This window comes from Pteronotus mesoamericanus, unplaced genomic scaffold, assembly GCF_021234165.1.
Source record: "Pteronotus mesoamericanus isolate MK-2021 breed Mesoamerican mustached bat unplaced genomic scaffold, CSHL_Meso_final contig_1210, whole genome shotgun sequence".
In the NCBI taxonomy this organism is placed as follows: domain Eukaryota; kingdom Metazoa; phylum Chordata; class Mammalia; order Chiroptera; family Mormoopidae; genus Pteronotus; species Pteronotus mesoamericanus.
Window position 1 is genome coordinate 494,486 of NW_026555047.1, and position 26,607 is coordinate 521,092.

At 53.7% G+C, this 26,607-nt stretch overlaps 4 protein-coding genes across 4 annotated transcripts; 2 read left to right on the top strand and 2 right to left on the bottom strand.

Moving 5' to 3' along the window:
- Nucleotides 1-1,489: 1,489 nt before the first annotated feature.
- On the top strand, nucleotides 1,490-5,963 carry PEAK3 (PEAK family member 3). The gene is given in 10 exon segments (XM_054586779.1): nucleotides 1,490-1,513; nucleotides 1,841-1,943; nucleotides 2,432-2,478; nucleotides 2,480-2,762; nucleotides 2,765-2,833; nucleotides 2,836-2,954; nucleotides 5,308-5,335; nucleotides 5,338-5,366; nucleotides 5,369-5,416; nucleotides 5,478-5,963. Coding segments are annotated over 10 exon segments (1,236 nt in total).
- Nucleotides 5,964-8,214: 2,251 nt separating this feature from the next.
- On the bottom strand, nucleotides 8,215-11,761 carry OAZ1 (ornithine decarboxylase antizyme 1). The gene is given in 6 exon segments (XM_054586962.1): nucleotides 8,215-8,545; nucleotides 8,831-8,916; nucleotides 9,275-9,447; nucleotides 9,880-9,966; nucleotides 9,968-10,025; nucleotides 11,543-11,761. Coding segments are annotated over 6 exon segments (684 nt in total). The 5' UTR covers nucleotides 11,689-11,761; the 3' UTR covers nucleotides 8,215-8,411.
- A 7,321-nt stretch (nucleotides 11,762-19,082) lies between these two features.
- On the top strand, nucleotides 19,083-23,124 carry JSRP1 (junctional sarcoplasmic reticulum protein 1). The gene is made up of 7 exons (XM_054586704.1): nucleotides 19,083-19,171; nucleotides 20,161-20,250; nucleotides 20,709-20,746; nucleotides 20,906-21,035; nucleotides 21,418-21,588; nucleotides 22,275-22,366; nucleotides 22,476-23,124. Exons 2-7 carry the CDS (start codon nucleotides 20,196-20,198, stop codon nucleotides 23,034-23,036), a joined length of 1,047 nt encoding a protein of 348 aa, XP_054442679.1. The 5' UTR covers nucleotides 19,083-19,171; nucleotides 20,161-20,195; the 3' UTR covers nucleotides 23,037-23,124.
- A 212-nt stretch (nucleotides 23,125-23,336) lies between these two features.
- On the bottom strand, nucleotides 23,337-26,167 carry AMH (anti-Mullerian hormone). Its single transcript, XM_054586701.1, has 5 exons — nucleotides 25,729-26,167; nucleotides 24,921-25,060; nucleotides 24,594-24,702; nucleotides 24,353-24,512; nucleotides 23,337-24,267 (listed from the first exon to the last, which is right to left on the bottom strand). Exons 1-5 carry the CDS (start codon nucleotides 26,150-26,152, stop codon nucleotides 23,397-23,399), a joined length of 1,704 nt encoding a protein of 567 aa, XP_054442676.1. The 5' UTR covers nucleotides 26,153-26,167; the 3' UTR covers nucleotides 23,337-23,396.
- Nucleotides 26,168-26,607: the final 440 nt, after the last annotated feature.

Genomic DNA, 26,607 nt, shown 5'->3' on the forward strand with positions numbered 1-26,607 from the left:
GAGAAGGAGTACAGAGATTGATGTGTAAGAGAAACATCAATCAGCTGCTTCTTGAATACACCCCGCTCTAGGGATCAGGTCGGCAACCCAGGCATGTGCTCTGACCTGGAATCGAACCAGTGACCCTTTGCTTTGAAGGACAACACTCAGCCAACTGAGCCATGCCAGCCAGGATTCTATGTATTTTTTTCTTTTAATCCATCCATGAAGAAGGAGCCAAGTGTCAGCTTCCTGTGGAGTGAATGTTCTCAGGGAGACACTGTAAGGCCAAATTGGCCCACTTTTACCCTATTTTGTGTATAATGCACACCCACGCTTTTGTGTGCATTGTACATAGGATTATTATACCCATAGCATGTAATCATTATACCAATGTATAATGTGCATCCTTATTTTTCCGTCAGAAATTTGGATGAAAAAGTGCACATCATACACGGGAAAATATGATATTTCTTGTTCTTTCACAGATTCTACGGTACCACTGTTGTCCTGTTCGGGTTCAGGAAGCTTGTTCAGTAGTATTGCAACATCCTTGTAAGGCATCTTATCTTCTCGACAAGTATCATCAATCAAATCCAAGATCCTTCCATCTCTCTGTACCTCACTATTTTCCTGAAGCTTTGATCTTGTCAAATTGGCACCCAACTCAGCACTGCACCAGCTACTGTGAGAGACCAGATGAATCAATTTTTTTGAAGAAAAATTTAGCTTGTCTGGCTGTTAGGAGAGTGGGAGACACTTTTCTTTATTGAACACAGAGCGGTGGGGTGGGGATTTGCCAAAGGTCACACGGCAAGTCAGAACAGAGCTGACTTGAATGAGATGTGGGGAGCCCCCTCCCCCTGCACTGGGGGCTTCTCAGATGGTCCTACAGAAGGGGAAGTGGTTCCCCAGGAAATGAGAACCACAGAGAGAAGAGCCCTGGTTGGTTTCTCCCGAAATAGTCTTTGCTGGGGTTCCCTGTCCTCCCCAAAGGTGGGGGATGTGAAACATCTCATTCCCCCTAATCGCCTTAGACCACCCGCTACTGCTTACCCGTAGTGACCTCCGGGACCTCAACTGTCTTTTCTACCCGCCCCCACCCGGTGCTCAGACGCGGAACTGCACTTCCGGGTCCCACTTCCTAGTCTTTATGCAGGCTGTTTCTTCTGCCTGAAATGCTGTTCCTGCCTTTGAAGGGGTGTGTGGCTGGTCCCAGGAAGCGATGCAGAAGAGGGCTCCCTATCCCGGCCCGGCCTGCGGTCTGACTGTTGCATGGGCATCTCCACCTTGCTGCCAGTGGCAGGTCAGACAGTCCTGGGAGGCCAGGCAGTACAGCTATTAGGAGTTTGTCCCCCAAGGCCCCCTGCCCTGCGGTCTCTCCTGGAGGGGTCCTGTGGCAGGGAGAGAGCAGGAGCAGCCGCTTTTCTAGGTCAGGGTGACTTGGAATCTGTGCGGGGCAGCGCTGGGAGTGGGGCTGCTGTTGGCGGGGCTGCTGCTGGCTGAGGGGATGAGCTCTGGGGCTGAGGCCCAGGTACAGGTCCTGGCATATTGCCGCCAGCCCCAGCTTTCACCCAGATGGCCTGCCCTCATGGCTGGATATTCTATTCACACCACAATTACAGGGTCCTTCCCACCACCCTGAAATATTGATGGGCAACATTCCTGTCTTGCAGATGAGGAAAGGAGCCCAGAGAGGGCAAGAAACACCTTCAGAGCCACATAGCAGGATCAAGGCTGGGCAGGAGGGCCAAGGTGTGTGACTGTTCTGCTTTCACCTGGGTCTGCACGCTCACCCACTGCTATCAACTGCGCACACAGACACCCCGTATGTGCCCACTCACACCTGCCCCACACCCAGAAGCATGAGCAGCCCCAAGCTACCCACCGAGACCCCCCCACCCCTGGACTCGATGCCCTCACCTGGCTGGCTTGGCCCACATGCAGCAACCTTGGTGAGCCACAAAGAGGTGCCCTGGGTTGAGGGGAAGCAGGTTGCCAGACCCCTCTGAGGTGGCCAGAGCAAAAGGATGGAGTCTCTCATACCGTCTAAGGAATTCTCTGCCTAATGACGGTTTAGCTCAATTATATTAACTTGTTTACTGCGTTTATTAAAAAAAAAAAAAAAAAATGCTGGGCTCACCAGTTTGTAAGAAATGAGGCAACTGGAGCTCAGAGAGGTGCAGTCAGTTGCCCAGGGTCACACAGGAAAGTGAGGATGCAGGGGTCACCCAGTGCTGGGCTGGATGTGTCTCTACCGCTGACTGTCACACTGAGCCTGTTTCCTCATCTGTACACAGGTGCCGTCCCTACCTCACAGGGTGCAGAGCAGGTTGGGTGTTTGTATGATTTCCATTTCAGAGATGGGGACATGGGCCCAAGGGGTGGCATCGCGTGTCCGGAGCCCCATATCTGTGTGCCCCCACCCTCCCTCCCCCTACAAATGAGCTCTGTGCCTGCCTGCTGCCCTCCAAGGCCTGCTGCTCTTGGTCACCTGGGTCCTTCCTCCTTAACTGACACACAACCCCAGGCCCCACCCCTGCCCAAGAAGACCCTGACCAGGGCCTGGTCCCTGCCCACCCACAGGGCTGCCAGCCTCAGCCCTACTCCAGCAGGGCAGCCTCGAAGGCCTCTTCTGGGGTTCTGCAGGGTGGATGAGAGTCAGACAGGCAGTGACAAGACTGGGCCAGCCGGTCCCCCTGCAGAGCTGCCACTCTGCTCACTGGACACTGAGCTGGGCCTGTCCTTCTGCAACCTGCAAGGCCTGGAGGCCGTGCATGCTGTACGGAGGCCTGGCAGCGGGAGGGCCTCTGCGCTGTGCATGACTGGCTCTAAGCGCGGCTCCTGGAGAGCCACGGGGCCCCTGCCCCCCGGGCCACAGTTTCCACCTCCTGAACAGTTTAGCCTGTGTGGGAAGCAGGGACACCCTCTGCTACCACATGGTGTGGATGGCCTGGCATGTCCTGGCCACCAAGGTGAGCCCTACCACTGTCCTTCCTCCTGGAAGAGATTCTCAACCTTCCATCTTAGGCACGACCCACACCTGCACTTTGGGCTTAATTGCTTATTTTGCAACTGATAATGAATTAACACAGTCGGACCTTGGAACCACGTTTCTCCATCACCTGGGAGTCCTGTTAAAACTCCCTCCCTGAGCCCCTCAGGGGTCCAGGAACCTACATTTTAACTCACTCCTCAGTATATTCTGGCTTAAAAGCCACTGAGTTCACCAGCCACAGCCAGCTGACAGCCACCACTTTAAATAATAATAACAATAATAATTATCATCAATCTCCAAAGTGTATTGAGCACTTGCTTTGTGTCACACTGTTCTAAGAACTTTCTTTAAAAAGAATACTCACGCAAGGATATGTTTATTGATTTTTTTTTTTTTTTTTACAGAGAGAAGAAGAAGTGGGGAGAGAGAGGGAGAGAGAGAGAGAGAGAGAGAGAGAGAGAGAGAGAGAGAGAGAGAAACATCCATGTGAGAGAGAAACATCAATCAATTGCCTCCCATACTCACCGTGACTGAGGACTGAACCCACAACTTAGGTATGTGCCCTGACCAGGCATCAAACCTGCAACTTTATTAGTGTACAGGATGAAGCACCAATTGACTGAGCCATCTGGCCAGGGCTGTTCTAAGAAGTTTTAGGCCCATTTACTCATCTAATCCTCAGTCTGACTTTACAAGGCAAGTGTTACCACATTTCATCATAAGATGCTTGTTTTATGTACCACTAAAAAAAAAAAAAAGAAAGGAAAGAAAAGAAAATAAGATTCCTGTTGGGCCCTGCCCAAGTAGCTCAGTTGATTAGAGTGTACTCCCTGTCCCCAAACACAAAGGTTTCAGCTTCAATCCCCATCAAAGCACATACAGGAAGCAACCAATATGCCCTGAGTGGTGTGGTTTAGTAGATTGAGCACCAGCCTGCAAACCAAAAGGTTATTTATTCAATTCCCAGTCAGAGCACGAGCCTGGGTTTCTGGCCAGGTCCCCAGTTGGGGGCATGAGAGAGACAACAGATCATACATTGATGGTTCTCTCTCTCTCTCTCTCTCCCACCCCCCATCTCTCCCCCTTCCCCTCTCCTAAAAGTAAATAAATAAAATCTTTTTTAAAAATAAGCAACCAATGAATGCATAAATAAGTGGAACAACGAATTGATCTTTCTCTCTCTACCTGAAATCAATAAATAAATTTTTTTTAAAATAAGATTCCTGTTAACCCTGACTGGTGTGACTCACTGGATTGAGCATTGACCTGCAAAGCAAAAGCTCGCTGGTTTGATTGCCCGTCAGGGCACATGCCTGAGTTTGGTGCCAGGTCCCCAGTTGGGGCTGTGCGGAAGGCGGCCAGTTGGTGTTTCTCTCGCTCCCTTCCCCTCTGTCTAAAATTAAATAGATAAAACCTTAAAAAAAAGATTTCTGTTAATAAGCCATTATCACCAAGCATCAAGCACATCACCATGTTAGGGGAACCTCGTCTTTTGGTGGAATGTGTTGTTATGGGCCCGTCTTACAGGCTGGAGTATGGGGAAGTTAAGTTGCTGCTGACTTTGAGTTCTTTAGTGGACAGTTCGATACTGGCTTCATCTTAGGGGCCTCTGGGGACTTTATTTTTTTAATGTAGACCCCCCGCAGAGCACCCCACAGCACCTGTAATTTTTAAACGCCCCCCACAAGACGATTCTGATGCACTCTAGACCTTCTAGAGTGTTCTTGTCTAGTTCTGCAGCTGCTGGCCATGCATAACTTTGGTGCATGTGAAATAGGGTTGCTCCTGGCTGAGATATGCTCTGATGTCAAATATACACCTGATCTCAAAGATGTAGTGTCAAAAAAATGATAATGTAAAACATCTCAATATTTTTTATTGATGACCTCTTGAATGATACCATTTTGGATATACTGGGTTAAATAAAATGTGTAACAAAAATTACTGTCATCTGTTTCTTTTCACTTTTTAAAAGATGTAGCTACTGGAAAATTTTAAATGACACCATGGCCTGTGATGTATTTCTACTGGACAACCCAGCTCTGACACTTTTACCAAATGGTAAGAACCTGCGCCTTTGGTAGACGGAAGAGATTAATTCCTACATGCCTCCTCTTCGGTGTAGTTTTCCTTAAAATCATCTTGGTGACTAACAACAAAATTAATATTTAACCCATGCTTCTGGAAGCATGCACTCTGCCTCCCTCCCCCCGGCTCCCCAAAGCCAGAGTAGGAGCAGGCTGGGGTAGGCAGGACGGCTTCAAGGTCAGGCTGTGTTAGTTTTGGGGGGGCTCCCCAGTCAGGCCCTAATGGCCTCCTCTGCCCCACAGGTGCCCAAGCCTGGAGCCAAGGAGCCCCACTGTGGGCTCTAGAACTGCAGGCCTCGCTGCTGAGGAGCACTTCAACCTCTAGCGGCTGTGTGGTCTGGTGCTGGAAGGTGCAGCTGAGCATGGCTCTCAAGCACCTGGAAAGCATTCCTGGCGGGGAGCTGTGCCCAAAGAACCTGCTGCCGGCGATGCCATGGGATGTTCAGCTTCCAGGGCCGTGTCTGCTGCCTTCGAACTTTAGCCTTGTCCGCCCATGGTTGCTGGAACTTCTGAGCGCCCACAAACTGCAGCTGGGCTGCCTGCTCAGCTCTCTGCTCAGCCCTGTGCTCTTGGCCACGCCTTGGCTCCTGGCAGCCCTGCTGGTCCATGTGCGACCCTCCGCGGTCCTGACTTGCTGTGCGCTGCAGGCACTGCTCTGGGGACCTGGACCTCTCTGGGCCACTCCCAGATGCTGCTGTGGGACCGACCCTCCCAGAGTGATGTGTCTATTCCAGGACCTCTACAAGAGGCAGGCATTCCGTCCATGGCTAGGACTGGAGGCAGTGTCTCCACAAAAGGTAGATGCCCCCTTCCAGAAAAGGCCAGATGGCCAGTGGAGAGTGCAGGGGTGTGGACATCCTTCCTCCAATGCCCGCCCCCTTCCTTTGTTGGGGGCTTAGGCCCAAGCCCTCCTCAAGAAGGCAGGTGGACACCCCCGCTTCCAGGACTGGGGGCTAATTGCCAGGATTAGCTGAGATTTTCTGAGGCCAGGACCACCCACCTCTCTTCCAGGTGTGGACACCCTGTCAATGTGTGTGGAACCCTTCACCCCACCTTCCAGTAGAAGCCAGGGTGCTCTTTTGGTGCTGGGGGCTGATGGTTCCTGTCTCCACAAGAGCAGAGAGCATGGACACCCCTTCCGGTACCAGCATGGGAGCTGTTTCTGGCCGTAGAGCGGGCCCTGGTGCCGAGCATGGCCAGTGATTCTTCCCATGTGAACCTTGTGGTCAAGAGCTACTTGGGGTTTCCAGGGGGAGGGGAGGCCCACCCAGTACTGCTCACAGCAGGGGAGTCTGAACTCACCTCTTGAAGTTTCCCATGCCCTGTCACCTTGCCCAAGCTCTCTCTGCCCACTGTGGCCTCCATGCTGTTCCTGTGACATTAAATTCTGTCCAGCCACCCAGCCTTGCGTGCCCTGTTCCCTCTGCCAGACTGTTCCACTCTCACCTCAACTAAAGTTGTCCCTCCTGGGCCCTCTGTAGCTCTTCACCCTGCATGTCTCCCCCTCCACCCCCAGAACACTTATCACAACCTGGAAATATTCCTTCATCTGTTACCTATCATTTGTCCACCTTGCCCACCAGGCTGTGTTCCCTGAGGAAAAGAGCCAGGCTTAACACACAATAGGTGTTTATTAATAGCACAGGATGATAAACTGTTGTGCCAGATTCATCAGGGGACCTGGAGCAGTGAACTGGGTCTCAGTTTATGCCTCAGAAAAATGGACACAGGAACCGAGGGGTCCCAATGCCCTTGCCTGGGGCCTCCAGCCTCGCCTCCTCACTCCCACTCCACTACCATGGTGATTCTGAGGGCAATCTTTCAAACCCCCAGGGATGACCAGGTTCCTCTCCAGCTTCAACTTCCCCCCCATTGACTAATGCTGTCAGATTACAGCAGGGCTCCTACAAAAGCTCTACAAGCTCTGGCCAGCCCCTCCTGCTACACTGCCATCCTAGGAGACTTTTTGGCTTCCAGGTCTTGCCCGTTTTTTTTCCCACTGGCAACACCTACCTCTCTATACCTCTGCTTCAGACTCCTAATCATCCTTCAGTGGCCAAACCCAATGCCCTTACTCTAGCTTGTTCAAGCCTTTGAAAACTGGCTCCATCAGTTAGGTAGCTAAATATCCCATTCAGCCCCCAAATATACTCAAGTACCCTCCAGCCCTTTCCCCATCTGTAAAAAAAATGCCCCTTTTGCAGCCTACTTCCCAGCCAATGAAGGTATGGACGTCAATCTCTGGGAGATGTCTCCAGGCGTAGTCAGCAGGGGGCGCTGCAGTCCTGCCAGTCTTGTGACTTGATCGTCTTCCCAATACACCCCAGCCCCCATCTGCAAGACCAGCCTCCCCCAAGAGTGCTCCTATCCCAGCATGGCATTGTAAGGCCTGCCCCATGGCACTGTAAGGAGCTGCTGAGGTGCACAGGGTCTGCACAGTTGCTACAGGGAATGTGCACATTCATACACACCAATACTACCCTGGGAAAATCCCAGTGGGCCCATTTCCAGCAAAGGTGAGGCCATTCGGGGCGGGGGAAGCCAGCCAGCTAGCCTCTAGCCTTTGCCATCCAGGGAAGGCTTGAGGCAAGGGGCCCAGAGATCCAAGGATGCATGAGGTGAGGCAGGTTGCCACCTAGAGCTGCCTTGGGTCTGCACTGACAGCAGGAAGGTGAGATTTAGAAGAGGCATGGAGGCCGCGGATTCTTAAGCCTCACAGCACATCCCACAGAACCTGGTTGTGGCCACATGAGAGACCAAGTCCTAGTCTTCCCACTCTAGGCATGTTTCCTGTCCAAGGTAATCACTCAGCTCAGGATGCCTGACTTACCTGCAAAACATCCGAGCTCACTGCAGCCCCAAGGTACACCTAGCTACCAGCCTCCAAGCCAACACCACTGAGCCCACACAGGTCTAGATGTAATCACTTTTATTCAGATTTTTGAAAGCAATAGAAGGGTGGATTAATACCTATCTTTCCAAGTTAAGACCTAAAACTGTTTCCAAAACTCCAAATAAGAAACTCCTGCTTGAAATACAAGGATAATCTGTATCACCTTAACCCAGCGATAAAAAAGTAAAATATAAATTTTTATTTAGAATTAAAGCAAATACTTCAGTATCACAAACACAATATTAAACTTCAAGAAGTATATCGCTAATTTGGAGTGAGCGTTTATTTGCACAATTATAACATGCGGACAAACCCAGAAGGGAACAAGCTGGCATTTGCACCCCAGCGCAGCAGTTGGTCACACCACTCGCACAAAGCGAGACACAAAAAGGGGCTGTGGTCTGTGATGATCTGTCAGTGGTGGCAAAGGGGAAGGGCGTAGGCGGCGCAGCTGCTACTCATCCTCATCAGAAGACTCTCTCTCAAACGTGTATGCCATGAAGCAAGCGTCGGGTCTCTTGGGGACAAGGGGATGCCCCGGTCTCACAATCTCAAAGCCCATAAAGCTGAAGGTACGGAGCAGAGCGGCTGTGGGGGGGAAGTGCATCTGAGCCTGCTGGCCTCCAGCTGTACACCCCCCAACCCCATGCACAGACAGCACCCAACATAAGCCTCCAAGGGGCTGCAGCAGTACTGGAGAAGGGGCAGGACAGACTGAAGGTGCCTAGCAGGGTGTGGCAGGGTCCTATAAACAGTATGGCCAAGAACCAAGATTTGACAAGACCCTGGGCCACAAAACTCCACCCTGGGGCCAGGAGAGTGGGTGCCCTCTCCCCATATCCCTGCAGGAACAGCTGACAATGGGTCACCTACCTCTGTCATCACGGTTCTTGTGGAAGCAAATGAAGACATGGTCAACATGCAGCTGCTCCTCAGCAAACTCGAGAAGAACTGCAAAGCTGAAGTACAACCATCAGGATCTGCCTGCCCTGTTGCACTTCTTCTAAAGGCCCAGCCCACACTTTCCACTCTTCTCAGAGGCCTGATTTATAGGGAGCACCACTCTTCCAGTTCTAGACTTGGGGACCCCGGGGCTGGGTCATTCTCTGCTGGAGGAGGTCATCCTGAGCACTGGGCAAGGTTCGGCAGCATCCCTCACCCCATCCCCTCAAATACCAGGAGCACCCCTAGTTGTGACAATCACAGATGTCCCCAGATATGGTCCAGTGTCCCCTGGGGAGGAATTTCCTGAGAACTGCTAGTCTACTACTCAAAAGGGGAACCCTTGCTCCCAAAATGGTGATGGCCAGCCCTTACCTGTCTTTGCTCCCCTCTGGCAGAGCACCGCCTGGGATCTCAATGTAGAGGCAGCTGCTGCTCAGCACCGCTCTCCAGTTAATGTGTTTGGCATCTGTGAGCCTGGTCTGGACGTTGAGAATTTTCGTCTTGTTATTAGACGTTAGTTCCTCTGTTACATTCAGCCTATTATCCTGTGCAAGAAGAGTGCCAAGTCCACACCTTAGGCTGGGGATCCTTCTTCCTCCATGCCACAATTTGGAAAACCCAGAAAAGCACCAAATCAGTCCCCTGGCCCCCTGCAGTGATATCATCAGCATGCAGAGCCTCTGAGACCTCTGAGGGGAGGTGGCCCCAGGTTGGGATGAAAATGGGAGCTTACCAAGGGTTTACTTGTGGCTCGTGGCACAGTAACAGCCTTGACTTCAGCTTGTACCTATGTATCCCCTAACCCTCAAATTATGAAAATTCAATAAAACCATGTAGATAAAATTCCTGGTACAAAGCAGGTGTACAAGAAATCTCCACTGCTCAGAAGCAGAGACTGCAGGTCTGGCAAACAGGTCAGGACAGCCCCCCCTCCCACCTCCCCAAGGTCCAAGGAGCCCAGCTACCCAGATACTTACAGAGTAAAATAAATTAGCTGAAAGATTGTGATCCCTCTGACTATTCCCTCGCCCACCTGGGATCTTCAGGGGTGGGTGAGGGACATCAGGAGCACCACTGAGGCCCTGGACCCAGGTTACTACAGCAATTGAGAGAGACCCTGGAACTGGAAGAAAACAGGTTGATTAGTGGCAGTGGCTTTTACTGACAGAACCCTGAGTTTCAGCTAAACCAAGCTGAAGGCCAAGGCATCCCACAAGTTCCAAGCTAGAATGGTGCCCACCTGGGACCCTACTCCCCCCATCCCAAGTCTGATGCCTACACTCATGAAGGAGTCTAAAATCAAAAGCACACTGGGCTTTAGGGCAGCTCAAAAGCGCCAAACCCTCCTGCCCGCACAATGAGAAACGAGATTACTCAGATGGGTCTTCTTGGATGATGTTCCCTTTCCAGCCCAGAATTCCACTTAGTCTTTTGCCCATGTTACCTTAAAACAAACACAAAGTCTCACCAACCCAATCCTACCTCCTGTCAAGTTTTACTTTCCACTTCTAACTCAGACCACTTCAGTTTCCCCCTTTCCATATTTTGCAGTCTGTAGCAAAGATTGGAAATTATAGCGCGTTAAGAAGCCAGCAACCTTCTGTGGTTGGCCCACCACCAGGCAGGGTGCGCTGCGGGGTGAGGCCCGAGAAGGGGCCCCTCCCGCACAACCCGCCCGCAGGACTCCGGTTGCGTCATCTCAGCAAAGCTGCCCTGAGCCCCGGGGGAGATTTTCACAATCGCGCAGTCGGAGCGCCAGCAGCCATTTGCTGGCGCAGTGTAAACAAGTCCCAAAGTCGCCTCCATTTTGCACGGCTCTCATCTGGGGCGCCCCCAAGCCCCGGCCCATATGAACTGCGACTCAGGATCCCTCCCACCAGGCTAATGTAAATCCGAAAAACTGTGATGGTGGGGCTGGTCTAAAATCTTGCCAACTACCAACTAGCACACCTCATACCGGACCCCCGCCCCCCGGAAACGACACCACCACTTTCAACCAAAACTTCCCTAACGGGAGGGGGCGGCAAAAAGAGTAGGGATCGAAGGCGCGCGTTGGGTGGATCAGAAGCCACCCAGAAAAAAGCCCCGGAAGCCGTCTACGTGGCGCAGCAACGCTCCTCCCGTCGTCGGGGGCCTGGCGCACCCGGACCGACACACTTTGGGGCCCAAAATGGGGGTCTCGAGGGAGGCCGCGACGGAGCGCCGGGCGGGAGGCCTCGCTTGGTTCAGCTTTCCCACCAGCGGAGCGCTACGATTCCAGCGGTCAACGTTAATCGGCCGCACCAGCAAAGTGCAGAATCATGGGTCTCGCGGGCCTGACTCGGCCTCGGGCCAACCCGCCCCTCAAGTCCTCCGCCCCCCCCCCCCGATCGCGGGGCCCTTCCCCAAATTCGACCCCGCATCCCCGCTGTCTCCCAAACCCAACCAGGCGACCCCTATTGCCTGCCAGGACCGAGAACCCGGACTGGTCCAGCTGCCCACTCCGCCCCCACCCCACAGAGAATCCGCCCCACGCGCGATTGTGGCCTCGACAAAGGGGCGGATCTCGCGCTCCCGGGACTTCCGTGGCCCTCCGCGGCCGCCCCCGCGGGCCTGCGCGGCGGCGCTTCTGGAAGCTTCGGGCAGGGGCGGGGCGCTCACCTCTCACTGCTGCGTCCGCCGCGGCTGTGCAGGCTGAGGAGCGGCATGGTGCGGCTGGCGTGAACGGTGGTGCTGGGTTTATTTCCCTCCTTCTCTCTGGCGAAGCAGTGGCTGTTGAGGATCCGCTGCAGGGAGGATTTCACCATCCGGCCGCTGGGGTCCGAAACCAGGAAAACCTCCGCTGCGCCTCACCGGGCCGCCGCCGCTGCTCGCCGTTCGCAAAATGGCGTCTCCGCCGCCGCCCGCTTTTATAGGCGCCACAGGCACGCCACGCCCCCTACGCCGCCGGGAACGCGCCCGCTCGGGGGGCGGCGCGTTCGAGGAACAAGGCGCGCACGCCCCTCTCGGCGTCTGATTGGCGAAGGATTGGGCTAAAAGCTTAGGGTCCCGCCTCTTCGCTCTGTTGTCCCTCTGCGGGCGCGCGGAGGGAGCGGGGCACCCTCGTCGGCGAGAACGCGGCGCGCACGCACACCCCCTCCACCCCGCCCCCACTACTGGGCCGGGGCGGGGCACTGGGGCTGTGGCACGGCGTGGGTCCGTTTTTTGGGTTTTCGGGTTGGCCCAGTCTCTGCCGTGGTCCCCATCGCCGTCGCTAGTTTCCTTTCGCCAGGAGGATCCCCTCCCGCGACATCTCGGAGGGGCAAAGTACCCTGGTATTGGGGGAAGGGGTCCCAGTGCCGCCACCCCCAATAGGACAAAATTATTTTCGTTAATAACCTCCTAATAATGGGTCATAATGATGGCTTTCTGGATTCGGTCTTTTCACGTTTTAAAACAACATAATTAAAAATATTTTCAATGTTAATGATACTCAAATTCAGTAAAATGTTTTGCCTAAAATTTGGACTTAAAGATATTACTCTTTGCAGATAAACTCAGCTATTTCGTGTGTGAACTAAGATTTTCCCCAAGCAAAGCTATTGCTCTTGGTAGTTAAATTCAGAAACGCATTTCACGTAAGAAGTAAATTTTGCACTTTCCATGCAAAAGTACCATTCCTTGTAGGTTCTGTTGTGTTTCATGGTTTTATGTGGTAGGCACAAATAGAAATTCAGAAAGTTACATGGGATTGAAGCAACTCCTCTTTGCTTCTTTTCCTTTTTTCTTTTTTAACAATCTCTGCCAGTAATTTTTATCTCTTTTTTTATTCCCACTCTACTGTGTCTATTTGGGTTAGAAACACAAACTTTCCCCAAAGGCACCTTGAATGATTACAAAGCTTACAGAAATCTTTATTTATTTTTCTCTTTGATTTCGAGATAGAGGAACACATTCTTGTTCCACCCATCTATGCTTTCATTGGTTGCCTCTTAATTTGTGCCCTGACTGAGGGATGGAACCTGCAATCTTCGTGCACTGGGTCAAAGCTCTAACCATCTCAGCCATGCGAACAGGGCCAAAGCTGTTAGAAATTTACTCTGCAAAGTATGTGTCTAGTCCCTGTGTGACTCTGAATTCCTTTCTATGTGGAATGAAGTATTTATTATTTATATAATATTTATAAGTAATGAAGGTGTCTAATTTACAGTAATATACATTATTAAAACTAAAAAAAAACCCAAAGCTGTAACAATTACAAAGATTGTACCAATCCAAGAATTTTCCCAAAGAATTTTCCGAAAGAATATTTAACCAATGACATTGCCTAGGATTGAAGCTCATAGGGAAAACATAAAGCAAATGATTTTCAGTTAACTTTATAATTGTTTCCAACTTTTTTTTACAGAGGCACACACTTTTATTGGAGGGCTCACTCCCACCACCTTAGGGTGCTTCTTAAGTATCCTCATTATTTTCTTTTTTAAGATTTTATTTACTTATTTTTACAGAGAGGAAGGAAGGGACAAAGTCATTGATGTGCAAGAGAAAGTTCAATTGGTTTCCTCTCCTAAGTCCCCAACTGGGTACCTGGCCCACAACCCAGATATGTGCCCTGAGTGGGGGATTGAGCCAGCGACCTTTTAGTTCACAGGCCAGCACTCAGTCCTTTGAGCCACGCCAGCCAGGGCGATCCTTGTTATTTGGAGGGTTAGAATCGTTGTTATTATTTTGGCCTTGTTTTGTTGAAGCTGAAGAGCCTCAGGGTTTGGAAATGTATTTTTTTTCCTCTTGGTAGTTCTCCAGTGTCTTACCCAGACAGGCGATTCCGGGGCAAGAGTCCAGAATATGGACCTCCCAGTGGCTGGCCACTGGTCACTGGGTCACGCTATGTTTACACCCCATGACTGAGGCCAGAAAGTGACCAAGATCACAGCTGACCCCCAGCACAGTGAACTTGAGACTGTGTCCTTGCAGCCCCCAAGGGATCTGTCTAGTGGGTGGTCTCCCAGATCTCTTCATCTGCCAGGCCAGAATCTGGGGCATGAAATGTAGGCAAAACCCAGACCTCTTCAGTTCTCTGGGAACCAGCAGAAGCCTCAGAACCAGAGACGCAAGGCTTGGGGTAGGGAGTGTTCTTTTTTCATTGGCAGGCCATGTGCTGTTTCTGGCCAAAGTAAACTTTAATTTGCAATCAGTCTGGGTGGAAAAGGAGGGAAATGTAGCCTCTTGGTTTAAAAAAAAAAAAAAAAAAAAGAGGAAGCAGGTTGCCAAAAAGCAAGGGTGAAGGAAGAAAGGAGTTTGTGTGGAGTCAGGGTAGGGCAGGCTGGGGAAAGTCACTGCAGGGGCTCAAGGTGTTTGAGGGCTCCCAGCCTGGGGAACGTGGCGGGGAGCAGTGTCATGTCACCCTCATGGGGACAGTGGCCTCTGGTTCCGGGACAGCTCCCTCTGCCTGCTGTCAGGGAGGTACAATTGACCAGGATGAAGGGTGCGGTAGGTCGTCTGCCTTTGCTCTCTATGTGGCAGTGGTGGGGAGACTGAGAAACCTGCCACCCCTAAGGGTGTAAACACTGAAGCCAGACCAGAATTTCCTTCCAGATTTTGTCCCCCACTGAAAGACTTGCCTGCTGTTGGATCTTGGTTATGGAGCACTCAGCACTTGGTTGCAGAGGCAGAAATTAATTCCTACTATCTCCATGGGGCGAGGTTACTCTCTGTGAAGACATCCTGGGCGCTGTAGGCGTTAACAGCATCCCTGGCCCCATCCACTCAATGGCAGCAGCACCCCCACTCGTGACAGTCACAGATACCCTCAGACATTACCCAGCGCCCCCACCCAAATGTCACTTTCTCTTTCTTCTGTCTGTGAGAGGGGAAACCACACTCAGAAGATGAGAGTGGATAAAAGGTCAGAATCAGCACAGGTGCCTGGCCCTGGCTAAGCTTGCTGGGAACTGAGAAAAATCAGACCACTGGTCGGGGGTGCTGTGCTAGGAGAGGAAAGTCTGTAATCAGGGATGGCTTCCTGGAGGTGGTGAGAGCTGAGCCATTAGAAAATGATATGGGAAGGGCAAGTCAAGGATGGAGGGTCCATGCCTGGGGTCCAGCCGCAATTGGTGCAGCAAGGTTAGGCATGTGGACGTGTGGGTGGGCAGAGGAGGCCAGGGATCTCACTATGACTTTAAAAAATGATTCCCAGAGTGTAGTCAACTGAGTAATAGCCCCCAAAGGTATCTACCCCTAATTTGTGGGGCCTGTGGACATGTCATCTTACGTGGCAGGGGGACATGGCAGGTGGAATTAAGTCATGGCTCCTGAGACAGGGATGACTCTGGATTACCAGGCGCCCTGCATCACCAAAGGTCCTCAAAGGAGACAGGAGGGTCTGAGTCAGAGATGGAAGAGGCTGCTCTGTTGATTGTGAAGAAGGAAGGGGCCATGAGCCAAGGATGTGGTGGCAGGAGAAGCTGGAAAAGATTCTCCCCTGGAGCCTCTGGGGGGACCAGCCCTGCCCACACCTGGGTTTAGCTATGAGTCCCCTGTGTGGAATTCCTGACGTCAGGACTTCAAAATAATAAATGGCTGTTTTAATCCACTAAATTCATGGTGATTTCTTACAGCAGCCACAGGAGAGTCATACATAGGGTGAAGGAAGTATGTCACTGGATGGGTGACATTTGGTGTGTGCATTTCACAAAACCTGTCTGACAATGCAATTAGGCCTTTATTTTTCATTCAATGTAAACTTCACAAAAAAGTTAATAAATTTCGCATAAACATGAAAGGCACACACATGTTCTGACTGATATCCAGCACATGGTGTGCATGCTGGAGTGGTTCTATGCCTGCAGCTGACTTTGAAATGTAATTTAAAAGGTGAGATGGGTTGATGAAGCCATGGACAGACAGGTGGGACCGAACAGAGCGAATGCAGAGGACTATTACCTCAGTGGTAATCTCAGTGGTCAGTATATGAGCCTTCGCTATAAAACTCTCTCAATCTTTCTGGATGTTTGAAAATTTTCATTAAAAAAACCTGAAAAGTTAAAATAAAAAAGATTAATTGGATCAACTTTCACCATGTTTATTGTTATTTTCAAGCCTTGCCTCCTAACATTATTCTCAGGAACAAAAACTCTTAAGCAAGCAGCAAGAAAAAAGGGAAGTAAAGAGAAATGACTAGTTTTAAGTTTTTACTTATTTATTTTTAGAGAGGGGAAGGAAGGTGGAAGGAGAGGGAGAGAAACATCGATGTGAGAGAGAAGTATTGATTGGTTGCCTCTCCCACACTACCTGGCCCCAGGACAAACCCACAACCCAAGCTTGTGCCCTGCTGGGAAGTCCCACTGGTGACCTTTCTTTTTGCGGGACGACACCCAAACAACTGAGCCGCACCGGCCAGGGCCAGAACTGACTAGTTTCAATATGCGTCAAGCAGACTGGAGAGAGGCAGGGCCAAGGAAGGCTTCAGGCCACCACGATTTGGCAACCAATCCACATACCCATCTGCAAGAGGTGATAAGGTGTCCATGGCATTGCTACAGCTCTGTACACTCACAAGCCAATGACTAGAGGGCATGCAGGGCCTATCTCAAGCTGGTGGTTGTTTGCTTTTTTTTTCAATTTCTATTTTTTTGTGCTCCTCAATACATTTTTCAACATTTTTCGTTGTTGTATTTGAAGTGTTTTTACAGAAGTTTCATGATAGAGAAAAATGAAGATCAGTAGGCTGAGCCTGAACGTAACTGCTCTGCCATCTATTTCTTGGCCCACATTGCCCATGTCTTTTTTTCACCTATCTTTGTTTCTACAGAGTTTTAATTTTTTTTTTTTCAATTTGAGAGACAGTGAGAAACATCAATTGCTTGTTCCATTTACTCATGCATTTGTTGCTTCTTGCATGCACCCTGACCAGGGATGGAGCTCACAACCTTTGTGTATCAGGATGATGCTCTAACAAACTGAGCTACCTGGCCAGGGCTGTTTCTATATAGGTTGATTTTTTGTTTTTGTTTTTTTTTTTAAGATGTTAGTATTTATTTTTAGAGAGAGGGGACAGAAGGGAGAAAGAGAGGGAGAGAAACGTTGATTGGTTGCCTCCTATACACACCTCCCCCCGTCCACCCCAATCTAGGACCAAACTTGCAACCCACACATGTGCAATGACAGGGAATCGAACCAGCAACCTTTCAGTTTGCAGGCCGGCATTCAATCCACTGAGCCACACCAACCAGGGCAGCTTGTATATTCTTAATATGAACACACTGCCCTGAGCTTTTAACCTGACGGATGTGTATTCCAAATATTTCATATACTAAATACCACATTGGTCTCTGCATGTATAAATGCCAGCTATAATAGTTTCTGTTCTATTTGATTAAAGGTAGTTCTTAAGATAATTTTAACTGCACTAAAAACTACAACAGTTCAAGAATCTATGATCATAAAGAAACCAAATACAAATACAACTATAAAAGTAAGGAACAATTATAGCAATGCAAACTTTTAAACTAAAAACTACATAGAAATGCAATTTAAAATCACAAACTCAAGCCCTGGCCAATGTGGCTCAGCTGGTTGGAGTGTCATCTTGTAGACCAAAAGGTTTTGGGTTCGATTCCCACTCAGGGCACGTGCCTAGGTTGTGGGTTTGGTGTTTCTCATATCAGTGTTTCTCTCCCTCTCTTCCCCTCTAAGCATGTCCTCTAGTGAGGATTAAAATATTAAATGGTAAACTCAAATTTAGGTAACACTCAAGATGAAAAAATCAGTAGTAAATTCTACTAACACAATGCTTGCAAGGATTTAGAAAAGGAAATACATTTTCTGCTGGAATAATGGTATAAACCAGATCTATTTTAAGATTTTATTTATTTTTAGAGAGAGGGGGAGGGATGGAGAAAGAGAGGGAGAGAAGCATCGATGTGTGAGGGAAATACCCATCCGTTGCCTCCTTGCATGCACTGAAATTGGGGACCAGCCTGCAACCCAGGCATGTGCCCTGACTGGGAATTGAACCAACAGCCTTTTGCTCCATGGGATGACACTCAACCAACTGAGCCATGCCATTCAGGGCCATGAATCAGATCTTTAAATTCATGGAACAAATCATCTGTCTCTGTCCTCTTGCTCAAGAAATTAGCACTGTTAAATGTTGCTTTATGAAACCTTTTCTTTCAGTTAAATCATATGCAGGATAATTTTCAAATACCTTTTTGCAAATATGCTTCATTACAACTTCCTCCAAGCTACCGCTGGCCAATAATTTCTTTACTATTTCCTTAATTCTGTGTATATTTTTAATATCTGTGCTTATACTTTATATGTGTGGTAGCCAGGCACAAAAGGCCACATGGTATGTGATTCCATTTATGTGAAGTGTCCAGAATAGGCAAATCCACAGAGACAGGAAGTGGGTTACTGGTTGCCAGAAGCTGGGAGAGATGGGGGTTTGTATAGCTACTGCTATTGGGGACGGGGCTTCGTTCTGGGGTGATAGAATGTCCTGGAATTATTATAAATAGAAGTGATGGTGGCAGAACTGTACAAATGTACTAAACACCATTGAATTGTACACTCTCAAAGAGTAAACTGTATGGTGTGTGAATTGTATCTCAATAAAGCTGTTACTTTTTTTTAAATGGCAAAATAATTTCCCATATGGCTGGGCGAGGCTAGATGGTGGCATGTTTGATGATGGACTAAGCTAAAGTGTGCACGTGTGACTAGGGGGCATGACACAACCTACAGTTATCCAGTGGTTATTTACTGTGGAGTAATTCATATTGACCTCGCTGCCCCCCTGGGAGGAAGTGACCCCACTTTCCAGATGAGGAAACTGAGGCTTCTGAGCTGGTGCCTTGCCTGGGCCAGCCAGCAGAGCCAGCCTCCAGGAAGCCCTCCCTGATATCCCTGGGCACCACCTGCGGGGGTGGCCACACAATTGGTGCTTCATAAAGTCTCGTTGGCTGACAGAATCCACACAAGGACGTGAGGGGAACGCCCTTTGTGGTGCGCTCACTCCTAGGACCCCTTTTTCTGATGCTCAGAGATAAGGAGGAACATTCCCAGGTTCACCATGGCCAACCTGACAGTGACTCTGTGCTGAAGTGGGGGTGGGTCACTCCTCAGCCAATGCCTTGCCCTCCTGCAAGGGGTGGGGGGAACGGCCCAGCTGCGCCTGGCCTTCCTACCCCTCCTGCTTTGGCCACAGAGCTGATTGGCCCACGCTGCTGCCTCTGGCCACCTGTTGCTGTCTTTCCTGGGGCCACCCTCCATCCAGTCCACCAGGCGCAGCGTGGCGGCTGTGGAGTAAGTAGGGAAGGGGGAGGCCTGTGAAGAGCTGGGGGTCTCCAGGGGCCTGGGGAGGGTGTCTCTGAAGTCCGTCGGGGTCTCCAAATCTTGTGGCTGCCCCTACACACCCAGCGGTGCACGGCCCCTGCCCGTTGGGTTCCCCAACGGCCCTGCTCCAGCCCCAGAGAAGGGTCACCTTTCTGCCCAGGGGTGGGACACATTTAACACAGGCAGCCAGAGGCACGGGGACCCCAAAAAGCAGGGCTTTGGGAAGGTGACAGACTTGGGTTTGACCTCAGGCTCTGCACGACCTCTGGCCAATGCCTCCGTCCCCAGCCTTGGTTTCTTCCTCTGCCCTGTGGGAGCAGAGGCAGTGAGAAGAGACAGGGACCCCAATGTTGGGAGAGAAGGGCCCCCAGGGCCCCCTCACCCTTTCCCTGCCAATTGTGGCCAAAGCAAGGCTGGTCCTGACTGCTGGAACTTGAGCTTCTAGATTTAGGGGACCAGAAAGGAACTGGGCGCCAGGTATGGCAGGTGAGGTTGGTCCAGAGGGGGAACTCATTGAGGCAAAGGCCTGGAAAGGGGATGGGCCACATGCTGGCCTGTCCCTTGGGCCTTGGGCAACGGATAAAAATAGTCCCTGGTCTCAGAGAACATGAGCCAACCCTGGGGCCCAGGGTTCTGGTTTGGGCTCCTTGCTCATCTCTTCATGACTTTGGGTGGGTCCCAGCCTTTTCTGGAACACAGCAGCTTCCGCTGTGTGCTCAGGGATGCTGAGTGATGGGGAGAGGCCCAAGGCAGGCCTGGGGGGCTCAGGGAGGGTGCCTAGGCCAAGCCCTGAGTGAATCTGAATTTGCCAAATGAAGGGGGCTCCCCACAAGAGCTGGGGGGAGGCAGAGGCTGGATAATACTTGTACTCAGAGCCCCACACCCCAGGTCAGGCCCAGGCCCACAGCAGGGGCTCAGTAAATGCAAGATTCTCTTCCCTATTCCCCCTGCCCCCACAGCTCAAGTCTGGACCTGCTGCTTCTCAGACATCTCCATGACAACCATGGCCTTGGAGGAGCCGGATGGAGGCCTGGGCAGTTGCCAAGCGGGTGAGGACCTCTCTGCATTGGCTGATCCCTGCGCAGGCAGGCCATGGGAGAACAGGGCTCAAGATACCCAAGATATCCTGGGGGGAGAGCTGGCAGGATGAAGCCCGTGCCCCTGCTCTCCCGTTGAGCCAGATAGCTCACCTACAGAGACCAAGATTTGGACTCTTACATAGGCTTAAACTGTGCTCCTGTTTCCCACTTCTGACCCATTGGTGCCTCAGGTGTCTGTAAGGAGCGTCCCAGAAAAGAGGGGCTGAACCACACAGGTCAGGGTTCCAATCCCAGCCTGCCAGGGAAGTGCTGTATGCCTTTGTGTGAGACTGCTTATGAGTTTGTCTGCTTTCCCATCTGTAGAGTGGGAGCAACCACTTGCCCCTTGCCTAGCAGAGCCGGGTAGAGGGTGGGATTAGCCTGGGGATTCCTGCGATCTTGAGTCTTCCTCTTTTCCCACTTAACAGCGCCACCCAGACTGGCTGACTCCAGCAGCTGGCCCCACGTGAGTAGCTGGGGCCCTTGAGTTTCAGCCCAGGACTTCCCTGGAGTCGGGATACCCTGGCCAAGGAGGGTGGGTCTCTACAGTGCACGGGAAGGGCTTGGGCTCCTCCAGAGGAAAGGCAGGAAGGAAACACCCCCGGTTACTGGTAACTCCCCACAGAGTTCTCAGGAGCCAGAGGCTGAGGGGAGCCCTGCAGGCGGAATGGATATCGGACCCAAGAAGACAGAAAAGGAGCCTGTGGCCAAAGTGGCCCCAGGACTCAGCAAGGAGAGGCTGAAAGCAGGACCAAGTCGGTTTTCAGGAGGCTGGGGTGAAGTGGGGGTGGGGTGGGTATGGACTGACAGGGAGTAGCCCCTGGGTTGGGTCCTTGGATCTGGGAGTGGGACAGTGGGAGGGAGAGACAGGGTGTCCCGGTGTGGGCTTCTGGCTGAATGGTGTCCAGGTGTCACAGGCATAATTAAAAGGTCTGGGAGCCTCTGCTAATTCATAACACCAGCTAAGGTGCTACTGCTACTAAGCTTCAGCTAATTATCTAGACTATTCTCAGGATCCCAGGGAAGATACCAAACTGTTTCCCTGCCCAAGGCTGCAGAGATAGGCAGGGCTGAGCCGAGTTTAGGGTGCAGGTCCTCCTCTTGGAGCCGCACCCAGCCCCACACTTGCTCCCAAAGCCCCGCGGAGCCCAGCGCGCAAGAAGGCGCAGGTTGCGCCGCCCCCGAAGCCGCCGCCCCCGCCCCCGGCCCTGAGCGAGGAGCTGCCCTGGGGAGACCTGTCGCTCAACAAGTGCCTGGTGCTCGCCTCGCTGGTGGCGCTGCTGGGCTCTGCCTTCCAGCTGTGTCGCGGTGAGCCTGTGCCCCCAGGGCTGGGGTCTTCCACGACCCCTCATGGACAGGCCCACATCACTCCTCCATCCTGCCTTGAGCGCCCCCTTACCCTTAGCATGGATCTTGGGCGGGGTCCTCCTCTTCCTTCCCTCCTTGTGCACCCCTTGTTTTAGCACCTCCGTGCACCTCCAAGGACGGCCCTGGGCCCCTCTCTCCAGTATGGCCTTTTAGTGGCTCCTTCCTGCCCCCCCACCATGGACTTTGGTGCACCTCTTTCCCCCGTGAACAACTGCCCCCCTCCCCCCCCCCCCCGGCCGCCATGGACCTGATCTTACACCTTTGCACGCCCAGGATGGGTTGCTGGCTCTGCCTCCCCGCACCACTTCCCCCTCCCCCCACCCCCCAGCCGCCCCCCGCCGGCCATTCTGTGCTGTGAGCCTTCCTCTTGCGCCAGGGCGCTCCTGTAGCCCGCGGAGAAACATGACCTGTCCCTTTTGCAGCCGGAATGAACATTTGGAGGGAAGGGGAGCCCGCAGCAGCAGGGATCCCAAACTCTTTCGAAGAGCTCAAGTCCAGCCTTCAAGTGCCCGGTGGACTTGCTCATTCCCTTCGCCTTTTCCCGAGGAGAGGGTGTTTTAGCGGTGAGGGCTGGGGTGGTTGGGCTCTTGTCCAGGCTGATTTGCAGCCTTCCTGTCTCCTCCCAGACGTCGTGGTTGGGGAGGCGGACGCCCCTGCACCTGTCCCTGAGCCATGGGTCCCGCCAAGCTTGCCACCAAAGAAGCCAGTCTCGCCCCCGGTAAGAGTTTCCTTCAACGACTGTGGGCGGTTGGACACACATTCAGAGAAAGAGGCCTGGGCCTGTGGGTTTGAGCTGAAACTATCACCCTGCACTCTCTGCGTTGCAGCTGAAGCCCGTGGCCTGGGCCCCCTCTTCGGGACCCTCTGAGCCCCAGGTGGAGGCAGAAGAGAGGACCGAGGTTCCTAGGAGCGCAGAGGCGGCAGAAAAGGGGGAAGGGGAGCCTGGGGAAACCGCTGCAGAGGAGCGTGCACCCCTCGCTCAAGGAGAGTCCAAGGAGAAGCTGCGTAAAGAAAGGCCGCGGAAGGAGGAGAGGCCGCGGAAGGAGGAGAAGCCGAGAAAGGAGAGGCCGCGGAAGGAGGACAAGCCGAGAAAGGAGGAGAGGCTGCGGAAGGAGGAGAGGCAGAAAAAGGAAGAGAGGTCGCGAAAGGAAGAGAGGCGGAGAAAGGAGAGACCGCAAAAGCCGGAGAACACACATGCCGCGAGAGAGACCCGGGAACCCTTACCCCAGCGCTGGAAGGCACGGGAAGGGGGCCATCGGCCTTGGGTATGGGACTCCGGAAACTCTGAGCACAGAAAAAGTAGGATCTGGGCCTCCCAGAGGCGCCCTGACGCGGAGAACTGGCCTCTGGGCCGCCAGAAGCACCGGGCCGGCAAGGGGCGGGACTGAGCCAGACCTGGATCCTGAAGCAGAATCCTGGTACCTCTTCTCGGAAGCACTGGGTTCTAGAAAAATAAAGCGAGTGCTGCGGCCCCCACATCGCCTGCTTCTTTGCACCTCGACCCGGAACTGGCCCAGGGCCTGAATGACCGGGTTGGGAACTTCAGATGGGGATGGGGGAGCGAAGGGGGTAGGCAGTGCCAACTGGGATGACCCAGTCCTATGCGCCAGAGAACTTGTGGAAGAAGGTCCCCGCCTGCCCCCAAACACGCACGGACACACCAGCCATGTGCTTGCAGTCTTTATTGGGGTAATGCTTGGGGTCCGAATAAATATGGATAGGGGTGCCAGTCGGGGCGCAGCGCGGAGTTATCGGCAGCCGCACTCGGTTGCTACCATGTTGGGCACGTGGTGCGCGCTAATGCGCTCCTCTGACAGGGTGATGAGCAGCTTGCCTGCGTAAGCCGTGGGCACGCAACAGGGCGGGCGCGCCAGGGCAGCCCCACGGGCCTGCATCTTGAGCAGCAGGACCACGTGGTTACCATAGTGTGGGTTGCGGTCGGACTGCGGCCACCCACACAAGCCCTGGCAGTTGTTGGCCTGGTACGTCTCGGGGATGAGCACAGAGCGCTCTGCACGAAGGTCCACGCTCAGCTCTCGAAGTGCGCACATCCCGTCTGCGGCTGCGGCCCCGGCCCCCGCGCTGCGCTGTGCCCGCGCCGGCCCGCTCCACTCCCGCCCACGCCACTCTGTGCGCAGGCCCTGCAGCGCCTTTAGCAGTAGCAGCGCCCGCAGCGGCCCGCCAGGACCACCTGAGTCCCCGGGGTCCTCAGGACACAGCTCGAGCAGGCGTGCCAACAGCGGTGGGGCAGCGGGCGGCAGCCCTGGGAGGCCGCGCAGCTCAGCGGCAGCTGCCTGTAGTTCCGCAGCCACACGGCGCGCCAGGTCCGCCGTCCAGGGCGAGGACACGGGACCCTGCAGCGACGTGGGGTCGCCGGAGGTGGCAGAGGCAGGCGACAGCAGCAACAGGGGTTCCTCGCCATCAAGCAGGCGCTCCAGTGCTGCGGGGTCCGACAGGTTGACCAGGCCCTGCGGGAAGCTGGCCAGCGCGGCAGGGTCTAGAGCCAAGCGCGGCAGCGAAGCCTGGGCTGGGGGACCCCGCAGCGCGCGCACCAGGCGTGTGAGCGTCTCCAGGAAGGGGTCGGCGCTAGGCGGCAGCTCCTCGGGCTCCGGGGTCGGACTGGAAGGCGAGGGGTTCTGGGGTGGGCTCGAGGCTAACTAAGCCGTTCCCACCTCCCCGCGTCCCTGGCTGGACCAGCACGCACCTGAGTGAGGGGAAGGGCAGAGTATCCAGCCGACCCTGCGCGGGCATGGGCATAGGCCCGGACCGCGGCAACAGGAGCAGGGCCGGGGTCATCCTCGTGAAGCAGCGGGTGTCGGCGCCAAACAGCAGCGCCTGCAGCTGGGTGGTGCTCAGGGAGGCACCTGAAGGGAAGGCCCTGGGCTGAGTCAGGGGCTGAGGCCCAGGGCAGCCGCCCCCACTCACTCCCTCTCTGTCAGGCCTACCGTCTCCACGGTGCCGCAGAGTTAGGACGAGCCCCCGGCCGTGCCAAGCCCCCGCGGGATGGTCCACGGCCAGCGCCAGGTAACTGGTGTCCCGGGATAGGCAAAGACTCTGAGGAAATAGGGGCTCAGCCTGGCTGGGCGCGGTGTAGGATGCCTGCTCCACCCACTGCCCTTACCACCCCTTTCAAGTTCTACCTGGGATGCCTGCAGCCTTTCCCTGGAGTGCAGTTAAAAAAAAAACCCAAAACCTCCCCCCCCCCGCCCCCCGCCTCCTGCTATGGGTGAGGGCTCCTGGGGGTGGGGGAATGCCCTACACAATCCTGATACCTGGGCGCCCAGCAGCCCGGGTCCTGTTACAGTGACTTCTGGGCCAGGCCCGGGGTACAGCACCAGCAGCGCCAGCCCTGCGGGGCTTTCTCCAGGTGGAGGCTCCTGGAACCTCAGCGAGGGTGTTGGCTCCCACGTCACTGCCACCAGGGACAACGGGAAAGGGGGACAGCTGAGCCCTGAGGCCTGAGCCCCTTGCCCAAGCCTGTTCTGCAGGGGAGAGCTCCATACCAACTGGGAGCAACAGGACTCTAGTAGTAGAGTGGCTTTGACATGCCTGAATGCCAGGTGCAGGGCCTTGCCCCGACACAGGTGGGAGGACTGACAGGGTGGGTGGGTGGGGCTGCTGCCTGGCATCCCTGAACCCTTGAGGTCTCTGGGTTTGGGGATTTCCTGGGTGGAAGTCCACGTGTCACCTGGGCAGCCCCTTCCCCAGTGTATCTGAGGTCAGTGGCCCCAGAAACGGGCCATCTTTTACTCATGCTTTGTGGGAGACACTTTTCCACTGGACATTTGGGAAAGCTGGCCCTACCCCCACTGGCTCCTTCCTGGAGTGGGAACCTTCCCAGGCCCTTGCAGGTGGGGTGGTCTGGGAGACACAGCAAAGATAAGGGCACACACAACTCCCCAACTCAATGGAGCAAGGTCTCAGCCTCAAACCCCGCCGGGTGCCCCCCCAACTCCGCCCCAGGAGACCAGGGAGAGGCCTGGGCTCTTACTTCGGAGAATGGCCATCATGTAACAGGAATGGTGACTGGGGACCACAGCAGAGTATCCTGCCCAGTCTCAGCCATGGGCCCCCACATACCTTCCTCCAGGTGTAGGACCACCAGCTGCTGCCCACGTGGCTCCCCTAGCCACGCCTGAAGCCACTGAAGAGGGAGCAGGGCAGTGTGGTCATGGCTGGGAGTGCAGACCCCAAAGGTGGCCAGGTCACGGGGCCCCCAGCGGGCCTGTTGCAGGGCCTCCAGGAAGGCCTGCTCGTAGCCCCTTAGGGCTCCCACCACCCGCAGGTGGGCACTGCTGCTGTTGCCACCCCCACTCAGCGCAACCAGGCACAGGGAGTCTTGCTGGCTGCTTGGAGGCCAGTCCCAGTCTTGGTGGAAGATGAGACCTCTGGTGCCTGCAGGGGTTTCCCCAGGTAAGGCCTCTTCTCTGGGGGTTCTGGCCCTCAGCAGGGTCCCCATTGCCCACAGCAGGACAACCAGCCGAGACAGAGGTGCAGCCCACATCCTGGGAACTGTGAGAGGCTGGGCCACCTTGCTTATATGGGCAAGCCCAGGGTGTTTGTGCTGGAAGACAGCCCCTATCATCTCCCAGGACCTGACCTTGGGGGCCAGCGCCTTAGTCCCACTGCAAGCCGGGGCCTCCTCAAAGCCCCTTCTGTCCCAGCCCGCCGCCTATCTCCTTCCCACCAGTGATAGAAAAGTATGGCCTGTGACCAATGTGTCCAGCTGTCCTTGAGGTTTTCCCTCTGGAGATGGGAGTGGGAATGTGAGCAGGGAGTGACCAGCCCAGATGGGCCAAACATCAACAGCTGTGGAGTTGGATGTGGAGGGGGGCAGAGGGGTAGAACCCCCTCTCTGAGGACAGCTGGGCTCCGAAGGGCACCAGTTGTCTGGGTGTGTTCAGGCCACCAGGAGGGTAGGCCTAGCTAGAGTCCAGTCGTCTCCAGAGTCAGTTGGGG